Below are 22,047 nucleotides of genomic sequence, written 5' to 3' on the forward strand. Positions count from 1 at the left end.
CCCTCAGAATGGGAGAAAATATTTACAAATGAAGCAACTGACAAAGGATTAATCTCCAAAATTTATAAGCAGCTCATGCAGCTCAATAACAAAAAAACAAACAGCCCAATCCAAAAATGGGCAGAAGACCTAAATAGACATTTCTCCACAGAAGATATACAGACTGCCAACAAACACATGAAAGGATGCTCAACATCTTTACTCATTAGAGAAATGCAAATCAAAACTACAATGAGATATCATCTCACACCAGTCAGAATGGCCATCATCAAAAAATCTAGAAACAATAAATGCTGGAGAGGGTGTGGAGAAAAGGGAACACTCTTGCACTGCTGGTGGGAATGTGAATTGGTACAGCCACTATGGAGAACGGTATGGAGATTCCTTAAGAAACTACAAATAGAGACTTCCGGGTAAGATGGCGGAAGAGTAAGACGCGGAGATCACCTTCCTCCTCACGGATACACCAGAAATACAGCTACACGTGGAACAACTCCTACAGAACACATACTGAACGCTGGCAGAAGACCCCAGACCTCCCAAAAGGCAAGAAACTCCCCACATACCTGGGTAGGGCAAAGCGGAGAGATTCCCGCACAGAGGATCGGTGCCGAGCGGCACTCACCAGCCCGAGAGGCTTGTCTGCTCGCCCGCCGGGGCGGGCGGCGCTGGAAGCTGAGGCTCGGGCTTCGGTCAGAGCGCAGGGAGAGGACTGGGGCTGGCGGCGAGAACTCAGCCTGAAGGGGGCTAATGTGCCACAGCTAGCCGGGAGGGAGTCCGGGAAAACTCTGGAGCTGCCGAAGAGGCAAGAGACTTGTTCTTCCCTCTTGGTTTCCTGCTGCGCGAGGAGAGGGGATTAAGAGCGCTGCTTAAAGGGGCTCCACAGACGGGCGCGAGTCGCGACTGAAAGCGCGGAGCCCAGTGACGGGCGTGGGACGCTGGGGCTGCTGCTGCCGCCGCCAAGAAGCCCGTGTGCGAGCGCAGGTCACTGTCCACACCGCCCTTCCGGGAGCCTGAGCAGCCCGCCACTGCCGGGGTCCCGGGATCCAGGGGCGGCTTCCCTGGGAGAACGCACGGCGCGCCTCGGGCTGGTGCAACGTCACGCCGACCTCTGCCGCTGCAGGCTCGCCCCGCACTCCGTGCCCCTCCCTCCCGCCCGGCCTGAGTGAGCCAGAGTTCCCGAAGAGGCTGCTCCTTTAACCCTTTCCTGTCTGAGCGAAGAACAGACGCCCTCCGGCGACCTACACGCAGAGGCGGGGCCAAATCCAAAGCTGAGACCCGGGAGCTGTGAGAACAAAGAAGAGAAAGGGAAACCTCTCCCAGCAGCCTCAGAAGCAGCGGATTAAAGCTCCACAATCAACTTGATGTACCCTGCATCTGTGGAATACATGAATAGACAACAAATCATCCCAAATTGAGGAGCCAGGAGTCAGTACTGTGCCTCTGAGGTGGGAGAGCCAACTTCAGGACACTGGTCCACAAGAGACCTCCCAGCTCCACATAATATCAAACGGCGAAAATCTTCCAGAGATCTCCATCTCAACACCAGCACCCAGCTTCACTCAACGACCAGCAAGCTACAGTGCTGGACACCCTATGCCAAACAACTAGCAAGACAGGAACACAACGCCACCCATTAGCAGAGAGGTGGCCTAAAATCATAAAAAGTCTGCAGACACCCCAAAACACACCACCAGACGTGGACCTGCCCACCAGAAAGACAAGATCCAGCCTCATCCACCAGAACACAGGCACTAGTCCCCTCGACCAGGAAACCTACACAACCCACTAAACCAACCTTAGCCACTGGGGACAGACACCAAAAACAACAGGAACTACGAACCTGCAGCCGGCAAAAAGGAGACCCCAAACACAGTAACATAAGCAAAATGAGAAGACAGAAAAACACACAGCAGGAGAAGGAGCAAGATAAAAACCCACCAGACCTAACAAATGAAGAGGTAATAGGCAGTCTATCTGAAAAAGAATTCAGAATAATGATAGTAAAGATGATCCAAAATCTTGGAAATAGAATAGACAAAATGCAAGAAACAGTTAACAAGGACCTAGTAGAACTAAAGATGAATCAAGCATCGATTAAAAACACAATAAATGAAATGAAAAATACTCTAGATGGGATCAATAGCAGAATAACTGAGGCAGAAGAACGGATAAGTGAGGTGGAAGATAAAATAGTGGAAATAACTAATGCAGAGCAAAATAAAGAGAAAAGAATGAAAAGAACAGAGGACAATATCAGAGACCTCTGGGACAACATTAAACGCACCAACATTCGAATTATAGGGGTTCCAGAAGAAGAAGAGAAAAAGAAAGGGACTGAGAAAATATTTGAAGAGATTATAGTTGAAAACTTCCCTAATATGGGAAAGGAAATAGTTAATCAAGTCCAAGAAGCACAGAGAGTCCCATACAGAATAAATCCAAGGAGAAATACGCCAAGACACATATTAATCAAACTGTCAAAAATTAAACACAAAGAAATCATATTAAAAGCAGCAAGGCAAAAACAACAAATAACACACAAGGGAATCCCCATCAGGATAACAGCTGATCTCTCAGCAGAAACTCTACAAGCCAGAAGGGAGTGGCAGGACATAATTAAAGTGATGAAGGAGAGAAACCTGCAACCAAGATTACTCTACCCAGCAAGGATCTCATTCAGATTTGATGGAGAAATTAAAACGTTTACAGACAAGCAAAAGCTGAGAGAGTTCAGCACCACCAAACCAGCTTTACAACAAATGCTAAAGGAACTTCTCTAGGCAAGAAACACAACAGAAGGAAAAGACCTACAATAACGAACCCAAAACAATTAAGAAAATGGGAATAGGAACATACATATCGATAATTACCTTAAATGTAAATGGACTAAACGCTCCCACCAAAAGACACAGATTGGCTGAATGGATACAAAAACAAGACCCATATATATGCTGTCTACAAGAGACCCACTTCAGACCTAGAGACACATACAGACTGAAAGTAAGGGGATGGAAAAAGATATTCCATGCAAATGGAAACCAAAAGAAAGCTGGAGTAGCAATTCTCATATCAGACAAAATAGACTTTAAAATAAAGACTACTAGAAGAGACAAAGAAGGACACTACATAATGATCAAGGGATCGATCCAAGAAGAAGATATAACAATTGTAAATATTTATGCACCCAACATAGGAGCACCTCAATACATAAGGCAAACACTAACAGCCATAAAAGGAGAAATCGACAGTAACACAATCATAGTAGGGGACTTTAACACCCCACTTTCACCAATGGACAGATCATCCAAAATGAAAATAAATAAGGAAACACAAGCTTTAAATGATACATTAAACAAGATGGACTTAATTGATATTTATAGGACATTCCATCCAAAAACAACAGAATACACATTTTTCTCAAGTGCTCATGGAACATTCTCCAGGATAGATCATATCTTGGGTCACAAATCAAGCCTTGGTAAATTTAAGAAAATTGAAATTGTATCAAGTATCTTTTCCGACCACAATGCTATGAGACTAGATATCAATTACAGGAAAAGAGCTATAAAAAATACAAACACATGGAGGCTAAACAATACATTACTTAATAACGAAGTGATCACTGAAGAAATCAAAGAGGAAATAAAAAAATACCTAGAAACAAATGACAATGGAGACACGACGACCCAAAACCTATGGGATGCAGCAAAAGCAGTTCTAAGAGGGAAGTTTATAGCAATACAATCCCACCTTAAGAAACAGGAAATATCTCGACTAAACAACCTAACCTTGCACCTAAAGCAATTAGAGAAAGAAGAACAAAAACATCCCAAAGTTAGCAGAAGGAAAGAAATCATAAAAATCAGATCAGAAATAAATGAAAAAGAAATGAAGGAAACAATAGCAAAGATCAATAAAACTAAAAGCTGGTTCTTTGAGAAGATAAACAAAATTGATAAACCATTAGCCAGACTCATCAAGAAAAAAAGGGAGAAGACTCAAATCAATAGAATTAGAAATGAAAAAGGAGAAGTAACAACTGACACTGCAGAAATACAAAAGATCGTGAGGGATTACTATAAGCAACTCTATGCCAATAAAATGGACAACCTGGAAGAAATGGACAAATTCTTAGAAATGCACAACCTGCCAAGACTGAATCAGGAAGAAATAGAACATATGAACAGACCAATCACAAGCACTGAAATTGAAACTGTGATAAAAAATCTTCCAACAAACAAAAGCCCAGGACCAGATGGCTTCACAGGCGAATTCTATCAAGCATTTAGAGAAGAGCTAACACCTATCCTTCTCAAACTCTTCCAAAATATAGCAGAGGGAGGAACACTCCCAAACTCATTCTACGAGGCCACCATCACCTTGATACCAAAACCAGACAAGGATGTCACAAAGAAAGAAAACTACAGGCCAATATCACTGATGAACATAGATGCAAAAATCCTCAACAAAATACTAGCAAACAGAATCCAACAGCACATTAAAAGGATCATACACCATGATCAAGTGGGGTTTATCCCAGGAATGCAAGGATTCTTCAATATACGCAAATCAATCAACGTGATACACCATATTAACAAATTGAAGGAGAAAAACCATATGATCATCTCAATAGATGCAGAGAAAGCTTTCGACAAAATTCAACACCCATTCATGATAAAAACCCTGCAGAAAGTAGGCATAGAGGGAACTTTCCTCAACATAATAAAGGCCATATATGACAAACCCACAGCCAGCATCGTCCTCAATGGTGAAAAACTGAAACCATTTCCACTAAGATCAGGAACAAGACAAGGTTGCCCACTCTCACCACTCTTATTCAACATAGTTTTGGAAGTTTTAGCCACAGCAATCAGAGAAGAAAAGCAAATAAAAGGAATCCAAATTGGAAAAGAAGAAGTAAAGCTGTCACTGTTTGCAGATGACATGATACTATACATAGAGAATCCTAAAGATGCTACCAGAAAACTACTAGAGCTAATCAATGAATTTGGTAAAGTTGCAGGATACAAAATTAATGCACAGAAATCTCTGGCATTCCTATATACTAATGATGAAAAATCTGAAAGTGAAATCAAGGAAACACTCCCATTTACCATTGCAACAAAAAGAATAAAATATCTAGGAATAAACCTACCTAAGGAGACAAAAGACCTGTATGCAGAAAATTATAAGACACTGATGAAAGAAATTAAAGATGATACAAATAGATGGAGAGATGTACCATGTTCTTGGATTGGAAGAATCAACATTGTGAAAATGACTCTACTACCCAAAGCAATCTACAGATTCAATGCAATCCCTATCAAAATACCACTGGCATTTTTCACAGAACTAGAACAAAAAATTTCACAATTTGTATGGAAACACAAAAGACCCCGAATAGCCAAAGCAATCTTGAGAACGAAAAATGGAGCTGGAGGAATCAGGCTCCCTGACTTCAGACTATACTACAAAGCTGCAGTAATCAAGACAGTATGGTACTGGCACAGAAACAGAAAGATAGATCAATGGAACAGGATAGAAAGCCCAGAGATAAACCCACGGACATATGGTCACCTTATCTTTGATAAAGGAGGCAGGAATGTACAGTGGAGAAAGGACAGTCTCTTCAATAAGTGGTGTTGGGAAAACTGGAGAGGGACATGTAAAAGTATGAGATTCGATCACTCCCTAACACCATACACAAAAATAAGCTCAAAATGGATTAAAGACCTAAATGTAAGGCCAGACACTATCAAACTCTTAGAGGACAACATAGGCAGAACACTCTATGACATAAATCACAGCAAGATCCTTTTTGACCCACCTCCTAGAGAAATGGAAATAAAGACAAAAATAAACACATGGGACCTAATGAAACTTAAAAGCTTTTGCACAGCAAAGGAAACCATAAACAAGACCAAAAGACAACCCTCAGAATGGGAGAAAATATTTGCAAATGAAGCAACTGACAAAGGATTAATCTCCAAAATTTATAAGCAGCTCATGCAGCTCAATAACAAAAAAACAAACAACCCAATCCAAAAATGGGCAGAAGACCTAAATAGACATTTCTCCACAGAAGATATACAGACTGCCAACAAACACATGAAAGGATGCTCAACATCTTTACTAATTAGAGAAATGCAAATCAAAACTACAATGAGATATCATCTCACACCAGTCAGAATGGCCATCATCAAAAAATCTAGAAACAATAAATGCTGGAGAGGGTGTGGAAAAAAGGGAACACTCTTGCACTGCTGGTGGGAATGTGAATTGGTACAGCCACTATGGAGAACGGTATGGAGGTTCCTTAAAAAACTACAAATAGAACTACCATATGACCCTGCAATCCCACTACTGGGCATATACCCTGAGAAAACCATAATTCAAAAAGAGACATGTACCAAAATGTTCATAGCAGCCCTATTTACAATAGCCCGGAGATGGAAACAACCTAAGTGTCCATCATCGGATGAATGGGTAAAGAAGATGTGGCACATACATACAATGGAATATTACTCAGCCATAAAAAGAAATGAAATTGAACTATTTGTAATGAGATGGATGGACCTAGAGTCTGTCATACAGAGTGAAGTAAGTCAGAAAGAGAAAGACAAATACTGTATGCTGACACATATATATGGAATTTAAGAAAAAAAAAGGTCATGAAGAACATAGGGGTAAGACAGGAATAAAGACACAGACCTACTAGAGAATGGACTTGAGGATATGGGGAGGGGGAAGGGTAAGCTGTGACAATGTGAAAGAGCGGCATGGACATATATACACTACCAAATGTAAGGTAGATAGCTAGTGGGAAGCAGCCGCATAGCACAGGGAGATCAGCTCGGTGCTTTGTGACCGCCTGGAGGGGTGGGATAGGGAGGGTGGGAGGGAGACGCAAAAGGGAGGGGATATGGGAACATATGTATACATATAACTGATTAAATTTGTGATAAAGCAAAAAATAAAAAAAAAAAAAAAAAAAAAAAAAAAAAGAAACTACAAATAGAACTACCATATGACCCAGCAATCCCACTACTGGGCATATACCCTGAGAAAACCATAATTCAAAAAGAGACATGTACCAAAATGTTCATAGCAGCCCTATTTACAATAGCCCAGAGATGGAAACAACCTAAGTGTCCATCATCGGATGAATGGGTAAAGAAGATGTGGCACATATATACAATGGAATATTACTCAGCCATAAAAAGAAATGAAATTGAGCTATTTGTAATGAGGTGGATGGACCTAGAGTCTGTCATACAGAGTGAAGTAAGTCAGAAAGAGAAAGACAAATACTGTATGCTGACACATATATATGGAATTTAAGAAAAAAAATGTCATGAAGAACATAGGGTTAAGACAGGAATAAAGACAGACCTACTAGAGAATGGACTTGAGGATATGGGGAGGGGGAAGGGTAAGCTGTGACAAAGTGAAAGAGCGGCATGGACATATATACACTACCAAACGTAAGGTAGATAGCTAGTGGGAAACAGCCGCATAGCACAGGGAGATCAGCTCGGTGCTTTGTGACCGCCTGGAGGGGTGGGATAGGGAGGGTGGGAGGGAGACGCAAAAGGGAGGGGATATGGGAACATATGTATATGTATAACTGATTAAATTTGTTATAAAGCAAAACAAAATAAAAAATAAAGAAAAAAAAGAGTAAGGTTTACATATTTAATTCAAAATTCAAATCATCTAAAATATCCTGTTCAATAAAACATAATTAATACATTTAAAAAAAAAAAAGAATCTGCCTGCCAATGCAGGGGACATGGGTTCGAGCCCTGGTCCAGGAAGATCCCACATGCTGCGGAGCAACTAAGCCCGTGCGCCACAACTACTGAGCCTGCACTCTAGAACCTGTGAGCCACAACTATTGAAGCCCGCCTGCCTAGAGCACGTGCTCCGCAACAAGAGAAGCCACCACAATGAGAAGCCTGAGACTGCAACGAAGAGTAGACCCTGCTCACTGTAACTAGAGAAAGCCTGCGTGCGGCAATGAAGACCCAACGCAGCCAAAAATAAAATAAATTTTAAAAAACCACAAAAAATATTTTAATTCTATTGAGTAGTATAAGAAATGGTAGTGTTCCCATCTTTAGAAAGAGCAAGTATTTCCTAGCTGGTAGGTTAATCTGGGGTTGCTGACTGAACATTTTTTAAAGCCCACATCCTTTTGGAGTTTACAGATGGGGAAAAGTTAGAATTGACTTGTAAGGTTGTGGCTTCATCGTGTCAAAAACTATCAGTTGGTTCAGATAATTTTCTAGCAGAAAAATCAGGCAAATCGTTTCCTCGGTGTCTTTAAAATGATGCTATTTGGAGTTTTTCCTAGTTAGATGGAACCTTTGGATTGCTTTTGAATAAACAGTCTAGGAATAAAAGTAGTAATTTCCTAGCTTGTTAAAGAAAAATTTATTTTTGGTGGTAAAGGCTGTGCTACTGAACTCAGATATTCTTAGTCTTGTTTATCACTGGCTGTTGGTGGTTCTTCATCTTTTTTTAAAAATCACAATCCTCTTTGAAAAGATTGGTAATTATTCCCTAGAAAAATTCAGGCATGCAAGTACTTGCAAGAATTTCCAAGTAATTTTCAAGGATTCACAACCCCTGCCCCAAAGCTCATCTATAAATGGTAGTTGGGTGACTCATAAGAGCAGAATTTCCATTTTAAAGATGTAAAATGGTGATAGAAAAGTGAATTTTGGTTCAAAACTTAATTTTTCTCCTGTACTTCTATTCATTCAGCATGTATTTATTGAGCACCTATTATGTTCCAGCAGTAATTCTAGCAATGAACAAGGCAAAGGAAGGGTCTTGAGCTCATAGAGCTTCTATTCTGGGGGATGTCAATTGTTAAGGTGAAACAGTGGTCTTGACCCTCAAAATTAACTCTGGTTGGTACTTGTACATCTAAGCAACCCTTTTTCTCCAGAAACCAGCGATGATTTTGATTAATTGACCTGACAGTGCATGGCACATCATATTTACTTGGGAGGATTTACTAGCCCCAGAGACTCCCAAAGGGAACATGAAAATTTCCACATACTGTTATCCTAATGGGATCATAGTAAGAGAAAGTGCAAGCAAAGATTTAAGGTTCTCACAGGCAGAGGAGAGATTTTGGTCAGTTCTTAAATGCTGTTGAGTTTTTCACCTGAATTCACTTTAGACCGAAAAGTCAGGGCAACAGAAACTGGAAGCATGGAAGGAAAACATTTTATAAAAATTTATTTTCTTCTTAGGGGAATGAGTAATCTGTTTCTTGGGGAGTACATTATTTATAACTGAAAAAAATACAGGTGGGAGCAATTTTTTGGATAAATTGTGGCAGAAAATATTTTATATACTTGGGAATTTTGAGGGGGAAGTGAATAATTAATCTGAAATATTCTGTAGAGAGGGTTCTCAAAGTGTCTGTCCAGAATCAGTAACACCAGCGTCAATCACCAGGGAATGTGTTAAAAATGCGAATTCTCAGAGCCCACCCCAGACGTAGTATGGAATCAGAAGAGGGGACAGCCATCTGGTTTTTAACAGGTTTTTCCAGTGATTCTGATGCTCCAGAGGTTTGAGAACCACTGCCCTACAATTAGGCACAAATTATTGTTCTTTTAATTTGGTTTACGTTTATTAAAGGTATACACATGTAAGTTGTATTGGCTGCTTTTGAAGTTTATAATGCAATGAATGACATATTTCTTAGCATGTTAATACTCCTGTAAAATGTTAGCATACTTAAAGTCTATTTTTCTTTCTTTCAGTTAATACTAAAATTTCCTAAAATAAGATTTATATTAAATTAGACCATTTTACATTAAATTAGATAACATAATTGAAAAGCCAAGCATAATGGCTAACATACAGTAGAGCATTACATATTATAATTTCCTTTTGCTTTTACGTGCCAGTATTGGTTTTCTTTGATTTGTCATATATATTATTAATTCACTCTCTTAATTTCACAGTATTTGAATATGAATAAAATGTAGAAGTACTAAAATATTAGAAGACTTAAAATTATATTTGTGGGTTATTTTGGATGTGTACCTTTTGGGGCAGCTTAGAATTTATACTGAAGTAAAATGAAATTTTAAATTTCTATAGGGCAGAATCAAGTTTGAGCTTAAGAGAAAAGAGAATTAGTAGTATAGGAGATACTTCATTTTAGGATTGCTTCTAGCACTTCCTGCATTTCCCCAGGTTCTACCAGCCTGAGGGTGCAAATGAGTTACCTTGACATTGACATTAGTCCATCTACAATTTTCTGGCTTTCTCTCCTCATCTGCTGACAGCACACCTCAGCCTCTTCCCCAGAGGATCCTCCAGTTATTTGGAAGTTTTGAGAGCATTTGCATGTGTTCAGGGGCAAGGCTGCTCTGGCTCCCACGCTACACTCAGAGTCTGTGGCCTGGGAGCCCTCTGACAACCTCTGCCACTGTCCTGAGGTCCAGGCCTCTGGGAGGGGGCTGCTCTCCTACGGAGAGTCCTGTGTCTGGTGCATCCTCAACCTGAAGAACCTGCTATTGGCCAACAGATAGTCTCTACTGTCACAACTCACAGACACCAAATTGCATCATTAATGCAAATTTCTACTTAATTTCCCAGCTCCTCCTCCGGTTTCTTGGGCGCCTGCATACTAAAACTGGAAGGTCGGGCCTTCCCCGGCGGTCCAGTGGTTAAGACGCCGCGCTTTCACTGCAGGGGGCGCGGGTTCAATCCCTGGTCGGGGAGCTTGGATCCCGCATGCCGTGTGGCACGGCCAAAAAAAAAAAAAAAAAACTAAAACCGGAAGGTCTCCTTCCTTGATGCGTGCTCATACAGGCAAATTCAAGCTTTGGTGAGGAGGGCGCCTGTAGCAAGGCTGGCTTCAGGGACGTGTGGCCTATGCAGTCGCTCAGGGCCCCATGTGCAGAAGGCCCTGTGCTTAGTTTTATGCTCTGTAGTTGCCATCTTGAAATTCGTGATAACTTGTCAACACGGGGGTCCTGCGTTTTTATTTTGCACTGCACTCCTCAAACTAGGCAGCGGTCCTAAGCAGCTGCCTATCAGACCCAGATTCTGAACTTCTGTTTAGAAACAGTTCAGTAGACTATGCCTGCTTCTTCCTGAGTCTGTTCTTGAGATTTGCTTTAACAATATCTAAACTCTCCTTAAAGCATTTCCTAATATCTGACAATGAGATAGTAAATTTAACACGGTGTTTCTTATAGGAGCGGTACAGTCTACAAATTTATAGGAATCCTGCACTAGTTTACGATTATTGCCTTTTTAGATACGAAGTCAGTTTTGGAATAGTAATTTTAAAAAATCACTTTTTAACAAATTTTTTCCTGGTCTAAAAGCTGGTGAAGATTGATCAGGAACCAAATTAAATGTGATTCATTTATTAGACAAGAACGGAGTACCCATTAAAGGCTAAGGACATGGGCCAGAAAAATGGAGTAAGGCCTATCTCTGCTTTCTAAGAGCTCATAATGGGCTTAGAATGACAGATGCAGAGAGCAATTATTTCTGCCTGGGGGCCTTGGAGATGGGATAGGGGAAGAGATTAAATACCATTTAATAATGTAATACTGCAAGGAGGGGCTTTGTGTCAGTGGGAGGACATTGGGAATGTACTTTAGACTAGGATTTGAATCATTATAGCTTGGTCAGACTGTTTTTGTTTTTTTTCATATTTTGGATGCTCCAAGAAGCTTGCGTGATCTCCGTTCCTTAACCAGGTATCGAACCCGGGCCATGGCAGTGACAGTGCTGAATCCTCACCGCTCAGCCACCAGTGAACTCCCCAGACTTGTTTTCTGATTCACATTTGATCACTTTTTTTCTCCTGTGCTTTTAGCCTCGGCACCCCAATCAGATGAAGGCTCTGACATCGACTCTGAACCAGATTTACCGCTCAAGAGGAAACAGCGCAGGAGCCGGACCACTTTCACAGCAGAGCAGCTTGAAGAACTGGAACGGGCTTTTGAAAGAACTCACTATCCTGATATTTACACTAGGGAGGAACTGGCCCAGAGGGCAAAGCTCACCGAGGCCCGAGTACAGGTACTGACGTCCAAACATCCCCGTCCTGCTTAAACCCACACAGCAAACAAGAGTGTCTTCTCCTCTAAAGCATATTTCAGACCAAGAAAGTAAATATATCAGGAATGGTCCTCCATTGTGAACGGCAGCCTCTCACATTATAAAGTTCTTCCTTTCTCTCTCATTTCTTTCCTTCATATTTCGCCTTGTCGTGATAACATCATGATCTCCATTTCCGTTTTATTGCATGTGCTTGGTCCAAGTACCTCCTGCCAACACCCTCCTCACCCCCTGCCCCGCCATCTCCCCCGAGGTATGTCTGGGGTATATAGCAACATGTTACTTTGCTAACCAGTCAGAAAGTTTTCCTTTTCCTCTTAATAGGTTGATAAGTCCAATTAAATTTATTGATGTGATGGCTATATTTGGCTTCTTTTCTATCATATTATTTGATACAAGTATTTTATATGTATAGATTTAAAAACTGTGATCCATTTAATTAGCTTTCTTTGTATTCTTAGTATTTTTTTTTGTATTTATGAAAGTATACGTTCTTATTTTACACTTTGGATGTCATTACGAGGAGAATGTAATTATATCAGATATATCACAGAGAAGGGTGTCAATTCACATTATTTATTCATCATTTCAGGAATCCTTGTTATGTACCAAGCACTGTATAGACGTTGGGGGTGGTACATAGATAATAGCAAAATTTTGAGTGGTTACTCTGTGCCAGGCACTGCTCTAAATGCTTTACAAGAATTAATTCATTTCCTCACCATTAAAACCCTAGATTGGTGCTATTAATATCCCCAATTTATAGATGAGGAAACTGAGACTCAGACTATGTAAGTAGCTACCCAAAGTCATGTAGCTAGTAAGTGATCGAGGTAATTGGATTCCATACACTTCCTCCCTATGGCCTTTCAATTATGAAGATGTGCAAAGTTATATAAGGTAAAATCCCTTCCTTTAAGTCTAGAAGCATTTCAAGTAACTATATTATTTAAAGAACATTTTAAATTATCTTTTCAACTCAGAAGTGTTCTGAACCCTCTGGAGAGGCTACTTTGGTGTAATATGTTTCTATTGAGTGATGGAATCATGTTTCATTATGAATAATGAACTTTCTTCTCAAGGTAGTAAAGCGTGGTTGGAAAGATTACAAATGCCTCAGGGTATCCTGGAACCCCTTACTGCCCCAGGAGTGAAGTTACCTTATCTGGAAATGTCATGTTATTGCCAGATACTTGATGTTCATAGTTAGAGTGAGGCTGGGGACTCAGCAGCGAACTAGGCAGTTGATGTGGTCTCCAGATTGATCGACACTTTCCCATAAGCATGGAACTACCTCTCCTATCACAGACTATTTTGGAATAGCCTCTTGTAGCCTGCAGAGCCCAGTCAGAGGGATTGTTTTCTTCAACTTGACTTTCTTTCTGATCATCACAGTGCTAGGAAGGCCAAGGAACACTAAGATGAATTAAGACACATTTCTCAAGGAACTAGTGTTTAAAGGGTAGTAAAGTAAATGCATGAATAATTTAAAAACAAAGCCGAGATGATAAGTGTGTTACAGAGAGCTGAAGTGCAGGGAGAGTCGAGAAGAGGAAAGGGTGAGATTTTATTGGAGTAAACAAGAGGGGCTCATGAAGAAGGGAGGGTTCAGATGGCCTTTTGAGTTTAGATAGATAGTCATTGGACAGGGAGGTTGGGAGAGTATTTTAGTAACACAGAATAATGAGCAAAAGCACAGAGACTCGGAAGCACATGAGTTGCATATCAGTTGACCTTTCATTTTTCACTCTAGTCATGTTGAGCACACAGTGAATAGTTCAAGTTGGTTAAGGTTAGGGAGTGCTAGGGTGGTAGGAAGGAATATGATTGATTGAAAATCTATTTGCTCTCTTTGTATTCTTAGTGTTTATTTTTTGGTACTTATGAAAATGTTCATTCTTAACATTGGATATCATTATGGGGAGAATATGATTATATCAGATATAACATACAGAAGTGGGTCAATTCATGTTATTCACTAATCATTTCAGGGATCCTTGTTATGTACCAGGCACTCTGTGGAGTTTAGGGGTGGTACCTAGACAACAGCAAACTTTTGAGTGGTTTCTGAAGTAGGTCAGTGGCAGTGAGAAGGGAAAGGAGAGAACTGCCTTGAAAGGTGGAATGTGGGCAGCTGATTGTGTGAGCTGGAGGTGGGTGCAAAGGTGAGTGTAGGGAAGAGTCACAGATACACTGGGGTTTGCAACACAAATGTTTTACAGCTGGAGCTATTCAATCCCTCTGCCTATTACATTGGGATATAGTGCTCCTTCCCAGAAATGACCACCGCTAACCACAAATCATGATGATATTTATATATGTATATATAAATATCACATTATTTTATGGTAATATATACAGTGCATGTATTATAATATATATAATAATGCTACAAATATTACATATATCAAATCTATTTGCTTTTATTATAGTTCTGTGATCACCTGGTTTAAATGTAAAGTGAGGTCCATTCATTCTTCCATTGTTTTGGCAAACTTTTATTGAGTGCCCACTATATTCCAGGATCTGGTCCTTATCTTCTCTGGCTGGCCAAGCCCACATACTGGGTCTGTCCTTAAGATAGATTGAAGATCAGTTCTGAACTCAGAGTCAAAAAATAAACATTGGCTGTAAAGAAATCAAACAAAGGGAGCGATGGAAAATTGAAAAGAGTGTGCTGTGTTGCTCTACCTCATTCATTGTTGCTTTTGCCAAAGACAAGGATGGGGGGACAGAGTTAATCTCAACCGCATGCAGCTTGTACAGTGCCCGGCACTCGCATCTGGCTCAGTGAACGTCAAAGGAGAATAAGAATGGCCCATTAACTTGCAGAGGACATGGGATCAAACCAATAAAGAGTGGTTCATATTTTTCTATACAGTGACCTCCTCTCCAAAGCGGGGCCCTCATTAACCTAACAGCTGTCCTAATGTGGCTTTAACCCGGTGACTCTTTACATTCCTTATGGCTTCATTAGTTCCCTTGAGACACATCACGTCTTGCACCACAGCTATGATCTACAGCCTAACAAATTCCCTACAACACCCGGCATATGGATCTTTTACTTAACCCAGCAGGAAAAAGAAGGGAGTAGTTAATCACTGATTAAAATGCCAGAACAAAATCCTTTAGTTTTTAGAAGGATCTGGGAAAGCAGTAGCAAAGTCAACTCAGTTTGAGTGATAGCCAGAGAGTGTGAGTTATTTTAATTTGGGGCACCTGGGAAAACCCAACACCAACGCGCCCCCCCCAAAAAAACCCAAATGTGTCTACATTCCTTTTCTTTTTCCTCCCAGAGGGGGGAAAAGAAAACTTCTAAACCCTTCTGGATAAAAATGAGACTAAATCTTTAATAAATTAGACCTATGTCAGTATTCCATAAAAATTTGTTTAGACAGTAGCTATGTTATATTTATCAGAGTCAAATCTGAGTACACAATCTAAGAATTATTGTACAGCAAAGACTAATTTGCCTAATTCACCTCCTGGGTAGTTGTTACTATGCAAATAATGGCAAGCACTAAAGTTTTGTAAGGAAGGGTGACTTGCAGACATTTATGATGTGTAAACGTTTTAGTAAATATTCCACCTAAAACTCCAAGAAGTAGGCAAGTATTGTTCTCTTACCACCCAGGTAATGCAAGACAGGAAAGGAAGCTGCTTGTGGAAAAGCATTTAACTAGGAGTCAGAAGATGTGGGTTTTGGTTTCAGCTTTGCCAAAAATGTTTTGTTGAGCAAGTCACAATTTTGCTGTAATCCTGCTGGACTGCAGGTTTTTAAAAATTTAAATATAAATTTGAAAATATGGGGTTTAGATCAGATGATCTTAGTCTGGGTCCATGGATGACCAGGATAATCATGGATGGACTTCAGGAGATCTGGGAAACTTGAGATTTGTGCACAAATGTTGTGCCTTTGCATGTGTGTGTGTGTGTGTGTGTGTGTGTGCGTGCACAAGTGTTAAATAGGGAGAGAGGACCCCTAGCTCTCATCATTTTCCCAAAAATCGCCACCTCTTGTTCTTTCTTTCTTTCTTTTTTTTTTTTGGCAGCACCACACAGCTTATGGGATTTTAGTTCCCCGACGAGGGATTGAACCCAGGTCCTCAGCAGTGAGAGAGCAGAGTCCTAACCACTGGACGACCAGGGAATTCCACACCCCCCACCACGTTCTTTCCTTTAATTAAAAATTCCTAGGATGCATGATCTCTCAGGACCCTTATAGCATCAGTAATTTGTGATCCTCAGGGAAGCCCAATGGTGGTTTAAAGCCATCTAACAGATCTGTATTGTTTATTTTATTATTATTATTATTTGCGTTACGCGGGCCTCTCACTATCGCGGCCTCTTTTGCTGCGGAGCACAGGCTCCCGACGCGCAGGCTCAGCGGCCATGACTCACGAGCCCAGCCGCTCCGCGGCATGTGGGATCCTCCCGGACCGGGGCACGAACCCGCATCCCCTGCACCGGCAGGCGGACTCCCAACCACACCCTGAAGTATGTTTTTTAAAAATATATTTCTAGGGCTTCCCTGGTGGCGCAGTGTTATGCGGACTCTCAACCACTGCGTCACCAGGGAAGCGCCCTGAAGTATGTTTTTTAAAAACATATTTCTAGGGCTTCCCTGGTGGTGCAGTGGTAAGCGGACTCTCAACCACTGCGCCACCAGGGAAGCCCCCTGAAGTACGTTTTTTTAAAAAATATATTCCTAGGGCTTCCTTGGTGGCGCAGTGGTAAGCGGACTCTCAACCACTGCGCCACCAGGGAAGCCCCCTGAAGTATGTTTTTTTAAAAATATATTCCTAGGGCTTCCTTGGTGGCGCAGTGGTAGGCGGACTCTAAACCACTGCGCCACCAGGGAAGCCCCAGATCTGTATAGTTTAAAAGTTAAGACAGGTACGGAATATTGGCCCTGAACTCCATAATAAAGCAAAAATGTGGTCATCCTACAATTCTCTGCAGGAGTTTGCTCTTGGGGTATTGAAAGATGCAGTTAAGTACGCTTTCATGCGTGTCGTGATCCTCTGACATTCACAGGAGCGTGGCATTTCTCCTCTTCAGCCTTGCTCATCCTTTCCCCAACCTGCTCTCCATACAGTGGTCAAGGCTGGGTAGCAGCAATGGTAAGAGGGCTGGGCGGCTGTGATATGGGAGAGGGGGAGTGGAGTGAGTGGGAAGGTCCAGGCAACAAGCAGCTTGTCCTGAATTTACCTACTTGGAAAGTACTGTAATTGGCACTTTAGTATCAGCTCTAGTATTTAATGAAACATTTTAGAATCTTGTTGTGAGTTCTCTTTCTAAGGATTAATGATTACATTCTCTTCCCATTTTTTAAATGCCTTTTTGAAATAACCCATCTGGAACAATGTAGGTTAGATTGCCTCTGAGGACCACGCCAAAAATGTGAACCAGTAATTTATTGACGGGCAAAATTAGGCTTACACCATGGGACAATTAACACTAATCCATGAACCTTGGAAGCAATTTGGACCTAAGTCTCCATTCAAGCCAAACTAGCGTTCAATTATTTGAGGTGTTATTTGGGTACTTTCCTGTTTGCTCAGGGGCACAAAAGGCTTTGGCTGTCGACCAGAGAGCTTAGAAAACAAAGCAAGTCTCTAATTCTTGGATTTCTCAGTGTGACGTTTGTATTTAATAACTAACATTTACTGAACACAGTATCTCTTAGGTGTTTTGCAAGCTTTGATTGTACTGTCTCATTTAACTGATTATATTGTCTCATTTAATCTTCTGAAGGAGTTTTTTATTTCTCCCATTTAGCAGATGAGAAAACAGAGACCCACAGATATTATGCAAATTGTTCAAGATCACAGAGGTAGTGAGGGGTGGGGAAAGGTGGGATTCAACTATTGCCTGGTCTGCACTGCTCCCATGTGAATGAAAAGTATTACCGTATTTCTTAAAATATTGTTTTTTTTACAACTTTCATTGTTGAGAACAAATTGGTACTTTTTTTACTCGTGAAGAGAAAAATTTATAAAAACCTATTCTTTTGTGATTCATTACCTTTTCCCCCTAGTTATCATGATGTTATATTTTAAATTTTGCTTCAAAAATCATTTGCTATTATATTACTCCAGAATGGGTCTAAATATCATTTCCAAAAGCGTGAATATGACTTTGTAGAAGGGCTCTGAAGAGAGACCTACGAGTAGGGAAAGATCCAGGAGCAGATGAAAATGAACCAGGCTGCAGTTCATCAAATGAAATAAAAACTTGGTGCGAGGGAAGGTTCTGATGTAGTGTGATATTATACAGGCAATTGTAAGCAATTAACCATGCCTGGTAGTAGTTATCCACCAATGTATGTCTCCCGCCCCACTTCCTTACCATGCTAAGTGTGATGTGGAAGGCCAGGTAATGCTGCGTGGGGAGAGTGAAATCACATTGAATTAGAGATCGTAGAATGACATTTAATAGGTAGATAGCTTAGTAAAACTTATTCTTTCTGCCCTTCTGGCTAAGAAATTGGTGGAACACTCATATTCTCCTCCAGAACATCAAAGGCCAGTTTGTCTCTGTTGCAATTGCTACCCTTTTCAAAACAAAGTTTCTCGTGATAGTAACTGAATCATAGATGCCTTCCACCCATTTTAGATGAACTTATTCAGTATTCTGCACTTACACATGCCATTCAGTAGATTATTCCTTGATTGTCTGTTAGGAATTAGAGAGACAATATTGGAAGAGTTGGGTAGGACTTCTGAGGACCAAGGGAATGTCTTTCAGTCAAAGATGGGCTAATAACAGTACCCCAGGATCACTTTGTGTAGCCAGTTTGGGTACTTAAAATGAAGGTGATTTCAAGGGCATTTTTTTTCTATTAAAAATAGGTGTTTACGAGTTTCAAAGCATAAAGAAGGCAAGGGCCATTTCCCATTTTGCAACTTCAATATATTTTTCCTTTAGTGCTTCTTTTGGAAGTTTCAGCTGGTTCTAGGAGATGCAGAGGCTGGCAGGGGCAAGATGATAGAAAAATCTGGTTAAATGGTCAGAGACAGGCAGCTCAGTCTTCAGTAAGCCCTGCTTCCCTCAGGAATAGCCCTCTGGATTTACTTAGCCTAAATTTAAACAACATTTAAATTCCTTCCTTTGGGAAACTCTTAAACGTCCTGTTGAAGGTTTGTTTTTCAGTAAAGATTTGCTTCCCAACTATTTCTCTTCATCTTATATTGTAGTTATAATATATGCTGTATTGTAACTATAAGAATTTTTATCCAACTCCTGGTAGGTTTATTCCATGTCATCAATATTTACTTGTATCATTTTGGAAAAATGGAAATAAACCCCCAAAACTTTATACCCCTAGCCTTTTGGATTTAATGTTTTGAAGGGATTTGTAGTTATGATGTTTCTTCTAATTTATTATCTGAGCAAAGACATTTTTGATTTAAAAAAATGGATTATGGAGGTGTTAGCATGAATGTAAATCAAAAGTAGGTTAAGACTGATGGAATAACCAGGCAGAGCCCACCCACTGGATAAATCAAATTTGGTTTACTTATCTAAAAGTTACAGCAGGAAGTTGGCACAGAGAGGTTGGCAACATGCTCTGATAATGTCAGAAGTGGCAAGCTGCTGAGTTCTTCATAAGGGATCTCACCAGTAGATTTGAAGACAGTAAGTCTGAATGAGTGAAGTCACATCAGAACTTTTGGAAATTCAACTCTCCTCCCAGCCTAGTACATAAAGCTGAAGATGCACTGCACATGGGTTCGTCTAGATAAGTGTGGGGAGAAAAACAGAAAACAAAAACAAAAACAAACAAACAAACAAAAAAAACCCATCACCTGAGCCAGGTGTGCCTCATTAATCTGGAGGTTTTATACTATAAAATATGACACAGTGCGTGGTATAGTACGGTGCATTCAGGCATGAAAACAACCTTAATTTCTTACCCCCAGCCTCCTCAGGCTCACCAGCTTGTTCCAAGCACTTCCCTGAAAACAGTTTTCTTACCCTGATGCCTTTGGGAGTCCTGGTAACAGACGCTTAGACTTGCACTGAGAAAACACAATTGATGCAGACCTGAAATTGAGTACTGTCAATGGTTCTATTATCCCAGGTGGCAATTTATTAAGTTAAGTAAAACTCTAATTCAATTATGTATCAACATGGGAAAATATTGACTTCCCTTCTTTTCCTGTTGGAAACTCAAGGAGTATTAAATGTTAGTGTTCTGAGGAAGTTCAAACAGCTTTCCTTACAACTGTCTTGCATCATGGTTAGAGATGACCAAACTCTTTTCCAGACCAATGCTTGGGTGACTGGCATAAGTTTAAGCAGGTACCTTGGCAAAGTATCTGTTAAACTGGGCTTTCTTGCTACAGAAGGGAGACATTCCTCTCTCCACTCTTTTAAAAATTTTGTGACTTGAAATTTACATTTAAGTTGTATAATTGTTAACTTTGTTCTATAAGGGAATCAAGTCTCAACTTTTCGTAGACATGCTGGTCTCTTGTATCTCTTCCAACTGGCATGACCACTTTTCGAAATCATATCCAAGCTTTAAAAGGAGTTGAAACTTCGTCTCCACTCTAAACTTCTCCTGATTTCTCTGCATTTTCAAACGTGGAGTTTCTACCTCCTGTGAGCAGTTATTTTGGTGACCTTGATTACTCTGTGAGTTCCTAGAGGAGAGACAGTGAGCTACTTGAGCGCAGGGGTCCTATCTTATCCACCCCTTTAGCCCTCTGTTGAAAAGATAGGTGCTTATAGCTGCTGTTGAAAGAAATAATAAATAAACCCACGATTTGAAAGAGCTTCATAGATAAAATGCTTTCATTTCTTGAAATACTTACCTCTTCAGCATCTATTTCCATGAAGATCGGCACAATGTCTCACACTCTGGAAGGGATGGTAAAAGAGCTCCATTTATCCTTCTGGTTAATTTATATGACTTTCCAGGAATTGTGCACATAATGTCCATAGAAATACAAACACAATGGTAAGACTATAAAAAACAAGGATTGGTGTGATAGGTAAGACCAAATTAGGACACATGTCACGCGGGGGTCAAAGAGACCCCTGGATCCTCCCCGTTTTGCTGCGGTACATGAAGGTGGGAGGTGCTTATGGTGATGGCAGGGAGTTTCCGTTGTTCCCGTCCCTGCTTAGCCATCCCTCCCCATGGTCACCCCCAGGCTCGTGGGGGCTCTGCAGGACCATGGAAGGCCCTCGAAGTCCCTCTACTGACCCCTGACATCTAACTCTCCTTTCTTCCCTGACAATACAACCCAGAAGGTGGAGGGCTCTTGTGTCTATTTGCCCTGTCAGTAAGGGGCCTTTAATCTGTTTTAGCATGAAAAATTCATTAAGACTGTACTATTATTTCATCAGTGAAATCCTAAAATTTTAAATTAAATCCATAGGTCTGGTTTAGCAACCGCCGTGCAAGATGGAGGAAGCAGGCTGGGGCCAATCAACTGATGGCTTTCAACCATCTCATTCCGGGGGGATTCCCTCCCACGGCCATGCCGACTCTGCCAACATACCAGCTGTCCGAGACCTCTTACCAGCCCACAGCTATTCCGCAAGGTATGGAGGAATGGAGTCGGGGGTTAAGATGCAACTCCCAATCTTGTTCCTTGCTGCTTAATTTATGCAGTGAAATCTTCTGCGGTGTCCTTGTGGCTGTTTGTATGTTCATTACGTTACATGAGGTTGTCCTGAAAGTACTGATACCTGTCACATTTCAGAAACATAGTTTGTTCTGTGACCTGTCTGAATCTCTCTAGATAAATGTGTTGTAATATAATACTGTTTCAGTATTTTAAAACAAAACAACAGCCTCCCTAAATAAGCATGCAATTTGCTTTTCATTTGTTAAAACTTTACATTTATACTCCAGTCTGCCATTAACTGAAGTTCTGTGATGGCTCCTAACTGCAGTAGGAATAGAGGGAAGGTAAG

General features: G+C 40.8%; 1 protein-coding gene across 3 annotated transcripts in view; it reads left to right on the forward strand.

The window, feature by feature from the left end:
* The window catches only part of PAX3 (paired box 3), a gene marked incomplete at both ends in the record, with an annotated part of 102,138 nt that overhangs the window by 60,094 nt on the left and 19,997 nt on the right, over positions 1 to 22,047 (forward strand). For all 3 annotated transcript variants that reach the window (XM_079710568.1, XM_079710570.1, XM_079710569.1), the window contains 2 exons: positions 11,870 to 12,075; positions 21,507 to 21,672. In XM_079710568.1, coding sequence (XP_079566694.1) covers positions 11,870 to 12,075; positions 21,507 to 21,672 — 372 coding nt within the window. The remainder of the gene's footprint in view (positions 1 to 11,869; positions 12,076 to 21,506; positions 21,673 to 22,047) is intronic.

Source organism: Hyperoodon ampullatus, assembly GCF_949752795.1.
Source record: "Hyperoodon ampullatus genome assembly, chromosome: 8".
In the NCBI taxonomy this organism is placed as follows: Eukaryota; Metazoa; Chordata; class Mammalia; order Artiodactyla; family Ziphiidae; genus Hyperoodon; species Hyperoodon ampullatus.